General features: G+C 41.7%; 1 protein-coding gene across 4 annotated transcripts in view; it reads right to left on the bottom strand.

Moving 5' to 3' along the window:
- The window catches only part of LOC111874039 (facilitated trehalose transporter Tret1-2 homolog), a 78,826-nt gene that overhangs the window by 26,421 nt on the left and 37,836 nt on the right, over window positions 1-14,569 (bottom strand). For 2 of the 4 annotated variants that reach the window (XM_033755304.1, XM_023869172.2), the window contains exon 2: window positions 4,172-4,383. In XM_033755304.1, the coding sequence (XP_033611195.1) occupies window positions 4,172-4,270 (99 nt within the window). In that variant the 5' untranslated portion in view covers window positions 4,271-4,383. Of the gene's footprint in view, window positions 1-4,171; window positions 4,384-11,674; window positions 11,901-12,107; window positions 12,141-14,569 lie in introns of those variants that run through there. The other 2 variants (XM_023869173.2, XM_023869170.2) reach the window with 2 other exon arrangements.

Consider the following 14,569-nt stretch of genomic DNA (forward strand, 5'->3'; position numbering starts at 1 on the left):
AGTTATTCTGTTTGGCTTCTTTAATGACTTTTGACAAAATTTTACAGTACATTTTGTAGTGACTTTTTAGTCTTGGATCATTACTGTCCCTACTGGCCAAATATAGTTGTCTTTTGTGTTTACATGAAGTTTTTATTCCAATTGTTATCCAGGTGGATTTGTTTTTATTTTCATTTTTGACTATTTTTAAGGGAAAGCTTGAATAAAAGATCCTCAAGTATGTGTTCAGAAAGCAATTAAATTTAGAATCAATATTTGGATTGTTGCCCTGTACACCAGTCGTTTCGACTTGCAGATATGCCAGCTTCGTATTTCTTTCATTACTTCATCTTTCAAACACCCTATACTTGTAGACTATCTGCCATTTATGTGTACGCTTGTTGGTTCTAAAGTAAATCATGCCTCAATGCTTTCATTCCTAACTTTATCTAATCTCGTACGAATTCGAGCCCGCCTTGTAAGTCTCATTCTAGTCTCCTAGACTCTGAGTTTGTGTACAATGACACGTCTAGAAGTATTAATCGACGCTATATAGTCTGAGACACAGACGCCATCGTAAAATAAACAACAAAAAGAAAAATTATTAAAAGTACTCGCTGTTAGCATAGCGAGTTTTAAGGTTCCATTGGAGTAGGCAGTTTAGGTTTCGATTTATGGTTAGCATCCTCAAATCAAAATAATTTGCTCATCCGCCATGTTTTTGTTTAAAATTTTCTTAAAACTAGCCTGCCGAAATCAAATTCAGATTGACAGCCGTGGGAATCTCAAATGCAAACGATCTATGTAGATGCAACTTCTGCTATTTTCTACCCTGAAGATGGCGACAGCAGATTCCAACGATGTTATCTCCCTACTGTATTATATTTTGTAACCATGCCAGAAGACAACGATCTTCATGACCACAGAAAGTGCCATGATGCCGAGATTTATATTAGTATGACATTTATACTGAGCCTCAGGAAAATCTGTCATCTAGTGTCTGTACTATCGATGTACGTAGTTCAAGAAAGCGATGGAAGGACAGATAGACACGCGTCGTACTGATGGGCTCTCGTACACGAGTAATGTATGAATAAAAAAGGCCGCGCCATAGCTCAAGCGGTTAGTCGCTGGCTTCCCACCGCGGCGGCCCGGGTTCGATCCCGGGTCTGGTCAAATGGGATTTGTGGTGGACAAAGTGGCGCTGGGGCGGGTTTTCTCCGAGTACTTCGGTTTCCCCTGCCAATCTTCATTCCACCAAATTCTCCATCATCATAATCACCCGGAGCAGGCTACAATAGGCCAATCAGTGGCCGCCGTGCCGAGTGGACCCAGTTGGACTCCACCCTCCATTAAGCGAATTAAAAAAAATGTGGGAACAACCGTCATTTTATAAGGGTTTTAGAAACCTGTGGTGTCCTAATTTTCATTCGCATTCATTTCACGTCAGTTAAAATGGACGTAATTAACAACATAGATTATTAAAGCACTTGACATTTCTGTTCTGATTATCCCCTGTATCACTCCACAGTATTTCTTTGTTAAGCTGAAAATTGGTGAAGCGTTAAAAATTTCCTGTTTTATGAAAACCTAAGGTTCATCATCGTGTTAATAAAAGCTTGACACTGGATCATATTCTGAACCAGTTGAATCAATCTGATATATTTATACTTTTTTAATACAAGATCCGTTCTGACATTCTGTCTTCATCTATGCCTAAAGGTAAAGTTGTCCCTGTGCTCAATTAGTTAAGCACTATGCCATGAAGACATGTATGGGAGTGGAGGTATAGCTCCACCATTCTTGAGCTTCACGCCCCTGTCGCTTTACTCATGGGGAAGAAACCTGCTGTACAAATTGGATAGGAGGCTGGGTGGGCCCCAGATCTGGTCTGAACGCTGTGCCGGGACTCGAACCCGGGCCGTCCAGCCCGTAGCCCGTCGCTTTACCCACTGAGCTATGACTACTCTCCTCCACGGGTATGCCTAGTCTCCCAAACAGTAGTGAGTTCTACACTGTACCGAGCCGTGACGCCACAAAGGTAACGCTGAGTTGTACGTCGAATAGAAACGTGAGTTCCACGAATGTCGAGCTGTTTCTGACAGATGAACTGAAAGGGTTAAAAGACCGTAAGGATATAGAATTTTTACAAGAAAAATTAAGTGAATAATCACAAATTAAGAATTGATTATATACGATTTTAAAATTTAACAAAGGCCAAAGAAGCCTAGTCCGAAACGACAGTTATAAGTAAAATTGTATTCTCGATGAGTTAAGGATCGAAAACTTCAGGAAATCCTTCTTAGTAGCAGCCACACATTTTACTTGTTGAGTGCATGAGTCTGAAGCCAGGTGAGACGGAGAGGGTCAGGTAACAGGAGCAGACTTCAGAGAGATAAAACAACGAAAGTGCAAGGAAACAAACTCTTTATAATCTGTACCGTGACGTATCTTGTTAGAATAACTGAACAATGAACGATTAGATGGGCAGGACATGTAGCAAGCACGGGAAATTCTTGAAGGAAGCTACTATTTAGAAGAACTTAGCACAGACGAGAGGATAAGACTAGAATTATTGTCAAGAAGAATTAAAACATGAGACGTGAACTGAATTGACCCTGAATGGGGTCCAATGATGGGCTTTTGTGAATATGACGATGAACCTTCCGTAAGGACAGGGATTTTCGTGATCAGATGAGTAATTATAAGCTGGTCAAGTAAAACCTTATCAGTCCAGTTCCACTTCAGTAATTCTCATTAATTCGCTCTCGTAATCACTCAGTAACTCATTTAGGCTACTAACTTACGTTTACTCATGCATTCACTGGTTTAGAAGTATACCAACTCATTTAGGCTACTAACTCACGTTTACTCATGCATTCACTGGTTTAGAAGTATACTAACTCATTTAGGCTACTAACTCACGTTTACTCATGCATTCACTGGTTTAGAAGTATACTAACTCATTTAGGCTACTAACTCACGTTTACTCATGCATTCACTGGTTTAGAAGTATACTAACTCATTTAGGCTACTAACTCACGTTTACTCATGCATTCACTGGTTTAGAAGTATACTAACTCATTTAGGCTACTAACTCACGTTTACTCATGCATTCACTGGCATCTGGTGTCTCGCTATTTCAGTAGCACATTCATAATTCTGTATTTCCGCATCCCGTTGCAGTTGTTCATATTAGCGTCCATTTGTCTATATCCGTCTAAATTGAAGCACTTGTTTCACACCTCAATATAATCTTTAACACTTAACACTACATGTTTCGGCCTCAAAGGGCCATTTTCAGGTGTTTTATTACAGATATTCAATCAAGACCTTGTTAAAACCGCTACACGGTTTCGCTGTTCCAATTCATTTTAAAAACCACACGCTGCAGTCCTCCTTCAATTAAAAAGAGATTAAATTCTTTTTTAATTTGTTGTTTCACTTCACTCAGGGTGTCGTCACTTCCGTAAAATATATTAAAATGTAAAGACAATCCCACACGTTGAGGACGAAACGAAAACCAGGCGCAAATAACTAACGTGAGGAACAGGCTGCCGGGGAAAACATTTTGATATATTTTACGGAAGTGACGACACCCTGAGTGAAGTGAAACAGCAAATTATAAAAGAATTTTATCTCGTTTTAATTTAAGGAGGACTGCAGCGTGTGGTTTTTTAAATGAATTGGAACAGCGAAACAGTGTAGCAGTTTTAACAAGGTCTTGATTGAATATCTGTAATAAAACACCTGAAGACAGCCTTTGAGGCCGAAACATGTAGTGTTAAGTGTTAAAGATTATATTGAAGTGTAAAACAAGTGTTGAAATTTAGACGGGTATAGACAAATGGACGCTAATGAGCACATTCATAACTCGTCCTTACTTACGTATTCACTTATTAAAATATTTACTCACTCACCAAGTCATGAACAAGTTCATAACTCGCTCTCCTGCTAGCTCATTCACTTACTGACAAATGTATTCAGTAACTAACTGATTAACTCTTTCGCTATCTTTATGCACTTGACTGAAATCACTTTTGTCTTTCATTTACTCACTAACTCGCTCGTTCACTACGTGGTGGCTACTCTCACACTTATTCATACGCGTTAAGTCTACGCGCCATTCATTAACCACTAAATCACCAAGGCCATGTGATTTAGTCCAGTTAGCAACACCATGTATACTTGCCGTTCTGGCGATCCCCCATTTCCAGATCTTCCACATTCGCTTCGCAATCATGGTGACGATATACGTACAATCCGGTTCAGTCTTCCGTTTCCACTCCATTCACAAATACTCTGCTGTTTCTCAAAATATTCATGGCCCGCAGTTCACTTCACCTTGATATTGAAATGGTCACGTGCATCTTGTTACACTTTTGTGTCGTACCATTGGCTCACCTGCAACAAGTGTCACAAACACGTTACAGATAACAACACAACCCCCATTCACCTACGTGTAGCGTTCTTGAACACGATGCGTTAACGGGGAATTTCTGTATACTTTCCGCTGCGTGGGCCTTTAATCTTCACTAGAAATCTGACTCACTGCAATATTTCTGGGGCACGCGGTAGCGTAGTTGGTTCAGTCACTATGCTACAAGCCGGGAGTTCTCGGGTTCGAGTCCAGATGAGGTGGATTTTTTCAGTTTATCTAATCCTTCCAGCCGCATTAGGGCCTTGGGGTCGACTCAGCCTCTAGCAGAAATGAGTACCAGGGATTTTCCTGGGGGGGGGGGGGAAAAAGNCAAACTTACCACCAACTATAAGCCGACTGTCTAGAAGATGTGGGAGCCTCAACGTCTCACAACCCTATGGGCCTCCACGGGGATAGCTTGACTTTGCAATTGAGCGCCTAGAATTCTTTTCTGTTGGGGTGTCTAGATATTCTTTACTCCTCCAACTAAATTTGAGATAGTGGACTAGTCGGAAATGGGCCACAGTCATTTCCTTTCGTAACCTCCCATATTCATCATTCACTCTCAACCGTATTGACGCTACACAGTCTACGTGGTTGAGAAAGTGTCGATAAACAATAAACATCAACCAATAAACTGACTATATAATTAAGTAACAAACCAGCTGGAGTTCTGACTAAGCTATTCTTCAAAGGCCGCGCCATAGCTCAAGCGGTTAGTCGTTGGCTTCCCATCGCGGTGGCCCGGATTCGATCCTGGGTCTGGTCAAGTGGGATTTGTGGTGGACAAAGTGGCGCTGGGGCAGGTTTTCTCCAAGTACTTCCGTTTCCCCTCCCAATCTTCATTCCACCAAATTCTCCATCATCATAATCACCCGGGGCAGGCTACAATAGGCCAATCAGTGGCCGCCGTGCCGAGTGGGCCCAGTTGGACTCCAGCCCCCACTAAACGAATTAAAAAAAAGTTAACCTATTGTTCAACAGTTGGTAGTAATTCGTCTCTCAAGAAGTTTCCTTTCGCTATTAAACCCGAAAGATTAACAGACGGGCCTTTTCCTAGTTATTTAAACTGTAGTTATTTTGTTTGCAGTTCTTTAGCGCCTCTGTCTGTAACTAGAAGTGTCCAACGACTTGACGATTGTGAATAATGAACTGAAAATGTGGAAGAATGTGGAGTAGCCTAATTGAACTTATTATCACGGCGTTATTCTGCAAGGACTTAAGAAAACCAGGGAAACCTTAAGTCTGAATCATCTGTGTTAGCTGATGGCACCTCCCTAGCACAAGACAGAAACATTAACATTTGATCGTACCAGCTCGGTTTTGTTGAAACTGTTAACGACGGAAACCAAAGACGCATTGTCATTATTGGTCCTCACCTTGAAATTGTCAAAATAACGAAGCACCGTCAGATGTTAGGCCCATGCAGCGCCACATGAATCAAAGGTAATCGATAGAGAATGCCCCTACCCAAACTAAAATAAGAATAACCTACAGTTGAGAGCGGCTCATCCTTCAAGACTGCCGGTAGCGATTATACGCACACAACAGAGTTCTTCTGTAATTTGTAGTGCATTTTCTTCACAGCAATGGTTATGCCACGGAGACTCGGTCGGTAAAACCTCGTTTGTGAAAATGGGTTGAACTTCATGGTGGCCAAGATACGAGTAATTTAACTTATTCTAAATTATGACAGATTCTTCCCTCAATATCCAGCCTCCCGACTTTGTCTCGACCTCACTTGTGGCCACTTTCCAAGAATTTATCGACAAAAATTCTGTACCAGTTTTTTGTTTCCCGGTCCATGGTCATTATTACGCCGGGCTACGAACTGGAGAACAAAGGTGGGGGGTAACTATACTCTTAAATACATCCAGACCTATTTTGTTCTCCTCCTAGCTCCTCATTCTAGGAACACGCTGGAAAATTTTACTGGGTGTAAGGTGGTCGTCACAAGAAGCTGACAGTTTACGTCTATTGATATGAGTCCTACACTATTTAACCACCATATTATATGTTGAGGAGCAAATTTGGGATTGAAAATTTAAGTCATTACCTAGGTGCCTGGAGACTTGCGAAAAGTGTTTTGCAGTGAAAGAGCAAAGATGACAACACATGGACACGCAATGAGGTTAAGAATGCGATAATCAGCATTCATGCGTAATACCGTATGCAAGACGCTCCGCTAACTAGGCCACTGGAGAGGGTCATANACGCCATGCTGTTAGATGTTATTGTTAAGCAAAGTGTTATTGTGTGATTATAAGGCAGTCTCCAGTGTACCAAGTGAGAGCCAGGGTAGAACAGGGTAGAAATGAACGGAGAGTGACAGACAATGATAGGAGCACAGTTTCAAGGCACCTCCCCTCCACAACCAAGGTCGGTAGAATTAGTTTAGGATAAGAGTCATGATAGACAGATCAAAAGCAAACCTTTTTCTTCATGTAATTATTATTGTAAATAGACAGTGTACATAGTAGAAAATGTACGCAGGGAGTTCTGATTCACCCGCCAGTAACCATCCTGTCCTCGACCGATCCCGAGCTACCATAGCTAAGACAGCCGACGGCAGCCGAGTGTAGCGCCGATGTTAGGAAATGAGTAACGACAGACCCAAGTAATTATAATTTCTCACCCCCTCCCCCCTGAGGTGTAACATTATATAGCGTAGAATTAGATGAAGTGTTCGTGAATGGTACGCAAAAACAATCTATGTAGCTTTAGTCCGCAAGCGAACTATACCGACCGAGCGACCGCCGCTTGTCGGCGAAGTTAGTGCCAACTTTTGTGGATAGAGGGTGTCACATGGTCAGTGCAATGAATCCACACGACCGTTAATCTCGGTTTTGTAGACCGGAGCCGCTATTTCCTTGAAATAGCTCCTCAATTATCCTCATGAGGCTGGACCCCTTTCCAGACCCACTCCTTCTCATAAAATCTGGTAGCACCGGGAATCGAACCCGGGACCTCTGGATCTGTAACCACTAGACCACAGAAGCGGTCGATGAATGGTAAGACGTATTCGCAAATGGGCGCTCGTGGCCTACTTTAAAGTACTGTTGAACCTTGAGAGATTGAGGAAACTTTCAATAAACTTAAGTCAGTGTAACCCGTAGTATGGACGAAATTTGAACTGCCTATCTCTTCAATGCTGTTCGTGAGTCTTACCGCTACTCAAGCCTGTTCAAAGAGAATGCCTGAAGTGTTAAGTCCAAGTCTTAAAGAAGCCCCTTGTGTTATAATCAGACAGTAGTTTAGGCGCCAAACCTGTAATGCGCTGTTCGTTGGTTCATCTCCTGCAGCGGATACACGCTCAGATACTGGTCACGGAGTGGTCATTTTTTTCCATTTCATACTTACTCATACATTCATTTTTCACCATTAAAGTTATCAATTGTTATTATTAAATTATAGTCAATAAAAAATAACAATAACAGATAATTTTACTTTTTTTAAAAAAGCTGTCCGTTCGGAAAACCACTCAACCTTTCACCTCGAGAGTCAAAATGACGGATAACTTCCGTAGACTGATTTAGAGATCATGTCTGCCAAACCATGAACACCGAGATCTTTGGTGCAGCTGCAACATTCTAGATTTGTATTCGGAAAAGTTTGGTTCGAATCCCAGCCGGGAAAAAAATCTGTCCCAACTGAGGCTTTCGTGGTTTCCCTCGGTCCCTGCAGGCAAGTTCCCTGGTAATACAACGATTAGGCCGCGACTGCTTCCTTCCAAATCCCTTCGAATTCATTATTAATGAGCAATCTTATCATTTGACGCTCTAAATAGTATATACTTGTATGCTGACAGTGCCTTAAAAAACAAACGCTTAGAAACTACAAACCTGTGGGACTCACATAAGCCTTCCGATTTGGAGTTCTGCACCTCCCATTTCATTGGTCTTTATGCTCGTTTACTGCTCATAGAAATGTACGTTGCGAACCTAACAGCACAGCTTCTAGCACTTCCTTAGTGTGGACATCACACCGAAAAATGTTTCAAAGGGAAGTTGTTATACTCTGTCTGCAAACCAGCTGTCTCTCAGCCGCCGTGCTACGTATGGTGTGCAATGCCAATTGCAATTGGAATTCAGTTCCCATCTACACATCTAACAATAGTACATAATATCTGTCTGTCCGCCCGTCCGTCAGTCAGTCAGTCAGTCAATCAGTCGGTCTGTCTGTCTGTCTGCCTATCTATCTATCTATCTATTTATCTTTTTTTATTCTTAGTGGGGTGGAACTAAGTCCCTTGTACTGCGGCCACTTCTGGCCTATTGTACCAGCCCCAGATGACAGGTGAGGGTGATTGTGGAGCAATTGTGGGATGAAGATTGGCAAGGGAAACCGAAGTACTCGGATAAAGCCTGCCCCAGCGCCACTTTGTCCAGCACAAATCCCACTTGACCAGACCTGGAACCGAACCCGGGCCGCCGCGGTGGGAAGCCAGCCACTAACCGCTTGAGCTATGGCGCGGCCCAATCTATCTATCTGTCTAACAACCCGTATATGCACCTCTTTATTTTTCTATCCATCTAGATTATGTCTATCTATACCCATCTACACCCTTCCATTCTTGTCTGTATCTATCCATCCGTCTGTCTATCCGTCTAGCCGTTTGACCGGCCACCCGCTATTCCGTATGCCTTGTTGTCGGTTTCACACTTCGTCCATCCATACAGCTACCTGTCCATCCTTCCGTGCAATGGTGAACGCACGCATTGGGCTAGCACTTACAGAAAGAGACGCAAAATTTGCAGTGTACATGGGTGATATGCCATGAATTGTTGAATTGTAGGTTTATTGCTGTGTGCCGTAAAGTAGAAAATGTTGAGACACATTGACCCGGGTGACAGAGTTACAGGATGTGCTCCAACTGGATAGAATTCTTGTTTCCCAGTCCAATGTGAGAAGTAGGTATCCTTACACGTCACCCTTCATTCAGAGAATGTGATTCCAAACATTCATCCCTAGCACCTTCTTTACTTCATGAGAATAGATAGACTCGGAAATCGTCTTCGTGTTTCCGTCAGTGAGTCCCTTCCTCCTCCCCAGCTGATGAACTTCTTTTCAGGCAGTCAAAGGATTTTGAGTAAGAAGTAGGTTTCAGTGTCAAGAGTACAGTGGCACTCCAACCTTATTACATTACTATCTGATTTACTCTCGTCCAAAATGACATGTGACCCCAGAGTCACTTAGATAAGGACCTGAAATGTTATGTGGTAATAGATCTCCAAAAACTGTGCTAGATTAGCTGAGCGGAAACAACATGACCGACGCGCATGATCCATATTTACCGTTTGCTTTCATATGGCAGGCGAACCCAGATGTGGTCTAGTGGTCAGCATTTTTGGCTACAGATCCAGACGTCCGGGTTCGATTCCCGGCGCTACCAGATTTTTTCGGAGAAGTAGTGGGTCTAGAACGTGGTCCACTCAGCCTCGTGATGAGTAGCTGAGTAGCTATTTCAAGGAAATAGAAAACCTAAATTAACGACCGTGGGGATTCGTTGCGCTGACCACGCGACACCCTCTATCCGCAAAAGTTGGCACTAAGCTTCGCCGACAAGCGCCGGTCGCCCGGTCGGTATGGTTGGCTTGCGGACGGAAATCACGGAGGTTTTTTTTTTTTCATAGCGCAGCTACTTCAACACCGATGTTAGGATTATGAAACGTTGAGTGCTGATAAACACCCAAATAAGTCTGAAGTTAATCAGATCTGTAGGTTAACAGTTACAGTGACAGTGAAAGCACATGTATCTGTCAACTTGAACTAATTGAGACCTGCATAAGAACAGGTAACACACAGAAATAAGTCACTGATTAGAGGACCATACTGATTTATGTGTAGTCACTGATCCTTCATTATATCCACTGAAAACAGCTCCTCGAATAGGAAAGACGATCGGAGTGACGATGTGTAGGATCCGTGGATAAAAAGCGATAATTTTTTCTTCGACCCTTCTGATTTTTTACTGAACAGCAGGAAATTTTATAAGCTTGCGTATTGGCTGTTATATCAGAGGACTGATGTTCTTATTCAAATAAGAGGGAAGAGAGTTAAAGAAAGTAAATAAGTTCGGGACTACACGCCAGACCTGGAAAAGTTCTTCGCTTATGTTTGAACAGCCAGTAAGTATTTCGAGAGAGAATTCGTGGACAGAAAGTGACTTTTAACAAATAATTTACATTCTGCTGGCAATAACGTCCCATGGAACAATACAATTTTAAGACTAAGAAATATACTCTATTTCATTAAAATCTTTTTCACCGGTGTATATAATTTTTTATTAACTGCGAAATACTTAAATCGCAGTAATTTATAAGCAACTGCCAAACTACTTATTACTAGATAACATAGAAACAGCGCGAAAGAACACGTGGACCAAACAGCCACCGGGGGAGGCGCGATTTGAGGCACCGAGCACCTAATAACCCCCTTTTTTGTTAAATGAAATAATTTTTGCTCTTCTTTGTGTATATCATACCCACAAATTTACGTTAATATGAACTTGTGTAGCAATGTAAAAAAAAATTCTTACTGCTACTTTTTAAGAATTTATATGATTTTAACCATGACATCTGGGAATTTAGTTTTCTTGTAACGAAGTTTTGAGAACGTGGGTCTGTATTTAGCTGAAGGGGACGTCGTAAATTATTTTCGCTTGGGGAGGAATTTGGGTTTGCTCCGGCTTTCCTACCAACCTACCTTACTAAATAGATCGCTTGGCTGATATCGTCCTAATTACTTAGGTAAGCAGGTAACTAACTTACCAACTGGACACTTAGGTATGTACCTACCTGTCTTCATAATGATGTAGTTATGTAAATAACTTCTTTATGAAATGTAAGTATTTCACAATGTTCAATGGATAATTATTTAACTGTTGAAAGAATTCTGCTCTTATGGAAGCCGAATGTACAGTTCAGTATTCACACAAGTTCGAGTATACTGATCTAACTGAATCTATTTCACGTCTTATCAACTTCTTTTCTTGTATCTGTCTAGAATTTAACACTTTTAATATGTCTCAGTTACACTTCCTATCCATATAAAATCATTTTAAAACTTATAAAGTGTAAATATTTTTTAGACAAATGTTGTGATACCCGGTATCACATGTAGATTTCATCTTGGATGGAGCGCACAGTTGTGTATTTTCTCATACAAAAATAAAATGTCTTTAGATATAAATTTTGGGAAACAGAATTATCAGGTCTACTACTGAAGAGAAGTTAGGAGCAAAACAAAACTCTGTACTGTGTGGCGAGTCCGTACCTTGCGATCACAGAGGCTGCGCGAAGCAGTCAGTCACTTGTCACAAGCAGGCGCGCCGCGGAACAGCACTCACAGCTGATAGAGCGCCACTGCTGCTCCGGGCTCCCAGTTAGCAAATGAAATTGCAATCATAGCACAGTAAACACACGTAAAGAGAGCGGGGAGAGACATGCACTAGCTAAGCATTGTAACCTAGGATTTAGGCTTCAGAAGGCCGACTACTTGATACAGCTGTTGGAGTACAACTGTGGTGTTCCCCCACCCTTAAATACTTGGTTAATCAGGTCTGCCTCCAATCGGTACTTACGGGGCAGGGTTAAGAGTGGAGGAGTGGCATGTCTTATAGTCCCCACTCTCTTTCATGAGCCGCATGCGAGTCTTAACGCTTGAGAGATCAGGTAATGACTGAGGACATGTGTTCCCTGCTGCTTACCTGTAAATGTTGAGCATGGGGTGAACGATACAGTGGCCCTGCCGAGGGCCTGAGGGAATCTGTCCATCGATGGCTAGGTGAAGAATGCAATGGATTGATTGTCAGAAGGATGGATGTAGTTCACCATAAGAAGTATCGGAGATGGGTGAATGGATCAATGTGTGTATCGCAAGTGTAGATGGATGCGTTCGGAAGGAACGGTTTGCGGTGTCGAAAGGGATAAAAAAATAGACAGTTCGATTGAAACAAGGAAGAATAGATGGATATATGGAGAGAAAGAATTATAGACAAGGGAAAAGTTGTAAGATTTGAGGTTTTCACGGCGGTGACTATGAAGAAAGCAGTCTTCTGGGATTTGGCACCGTGTATATGTGGTGTTAACCGACGTTTCGGAGGAACGTACCGCCTCCATCTTCAGGGTAGAAGAAAAAATATAAGAAATCTGCAAGCGACGAGACCGTGAGAACCGGTAANGTACGTATGGTTAGAGAAAATATGGATTAGTGTGGAGAGAACAGACTGATAAAACGAAGACGGAGGTGTAAGTTTGCAGTGCTTAGATAAAAAGAGGAATAGATGGAAAGAAGGACGAAAATAGATTTACTGTTATATTCATAGGCCATTATCGCGTGAACAATAAATTCTAACACCTCAGTTCAAATTACTATAATGTTATTAACATTAATACGTTTTCATCATAGAGAATCGTCATAATAATTATCATCAATTTCACGCCTTGTGATTATGTCTCGCCTTGCAGGCAGAAACAGCGCAAAGAGGTAATTCATCAGATCACCAGATCGCCTTCTGGAATCTGATTGTTATTTAAAATTTTCCCGAAACTCGACAGGTCTTATTTGTCTCCGTTATTGAAGATGTTTGTTTATTTAAATTTTATAATCAATTTTATGTGACTATTTTGAGTATACTTGCATAGAGATTGAACAATATAAATTCGATTTTTCCCACAAGCCTTAGATGGTTTTCTTCGCCGTAAGCCTGACACAGGCTCTGAACTTACACTTCTTTGTATCCATTAGAAGTCGTCATGAAATCGAGACGGGCTGTGAACTTTACGCAATGGACAGGAACCGTGGGTTACGAACTTCCCCATCACGTCTAGTCTGGCTAAGGATTTACATAGCTTCTTATCCTGATTGGTACCGAGCTCTATTCCCGGGCTGGAACTTCTCGACCACTCACCCCCATCTACTGCCAAAGTCAGGAATGTCTGTAGCCGTACTTGCATTCTTCTATACTATCTGTTGCGTGATGGTGGGGCACATAATCTAGTTTGAATAAAGCTTGACAATGTACTTGAGAATGTCAAGGGGTCAGGAATGCTACTGCTCACAGGCATATTATTTAGCGTTGGGTGTGGATGATGATATTTTTATGATACAATCTGGAAGGTGAGAGAGACATTATCTCTATGTCTTCAGAAGAGAATGAGTCAGAAGGGGAAAGTTATAGGAGTCGGCTCACCATTTACATTGTACTGGCCCGGGTGGTTGTTGTAGCCACAAATCCCTAGATATAATTACAAATGATAAAACAGTTCCGTCCAGTGTGACTGTTGAAGCTTTTACTACTTCACTTCTTAGCACCCTAACATGTTTCGGTCCCTACAGACCATCATCAGAGGGAACATCAATACTTTTAGAAACTACTATTACATTGGTGTTTCGATTTTTAAAATACATAAATATATCTGGTGATGGTCTGTAGGGACCGAAACATGTTAGGGTGCTAAAAAGTGAAGTCGCTGTTTACTTTCCATACAGTACGGACAATTCTTCGTAAGACGAAGCACCGACTATACAATTAATTAATTTGCAACATCATGGGCCTCCTATGCATTCTTATATAAAAGAAATATCGAACTTCCAGTTGGTCCATAGAAACGTATGAAAAGTAAAAAATCAGCGACCCATTCGATGTTGTATAACATCAATTAAGTTTTATCTTGTTTTATACAATAACTTTCAGTTTTTTATATAATCTGACTTACTGTATTTCTACACAAAGTATTTTAACATTGTATCCAATCTATTGTACAGCAGTTCAGTGGTGTATGTTTGTTAATATGTGTTTGCCTGATGAAGGCCGTTAGTGGCTGAAACATGTAGCGAAGCCATAGCTGGGCGCTGACCCTGCTTTTTTCTATTTGTTGTGTTTTGACGGTCAATAAAATAGTTGTAAGTAGTAAAAGCTTCAACACCGGTCACTGTAGCCGAGCGGTCTAAGGCATGCATTGTCTTCGCTCGCTTGGAAGCCGGGATCGTGGGTTCGAATCCCACTTAGGGCATGGATGTTTGTGTGCGTTTTTCTGTGTTTGTCTACAGGTAGAGGCCTTGCGACGAGCTGATCACTCGCCCAAGGAGTCCTACCGAATGTGTAAGATCTAGTAAACCGAAGTGAAACGGAGAGTTTCATGGAGGTAGGCCTAGGCCCAAATTGGG

Source organism: Cryptotermes secundus, unplaced genomic scaffold, assembly GCF_002891405.2.
Source record: "Cryptotermes secundus unplaced genomic scaffold, Csec_1.0 scaffold1775, whole genome shotgun sequence".
NCBI classification, from domain to species: Eukaryota; Metazoa; Arthropoda; class Insecta; order Blattodea; family Kalotermitidae; genus Cryptotermes; species Cryptotermes secundus.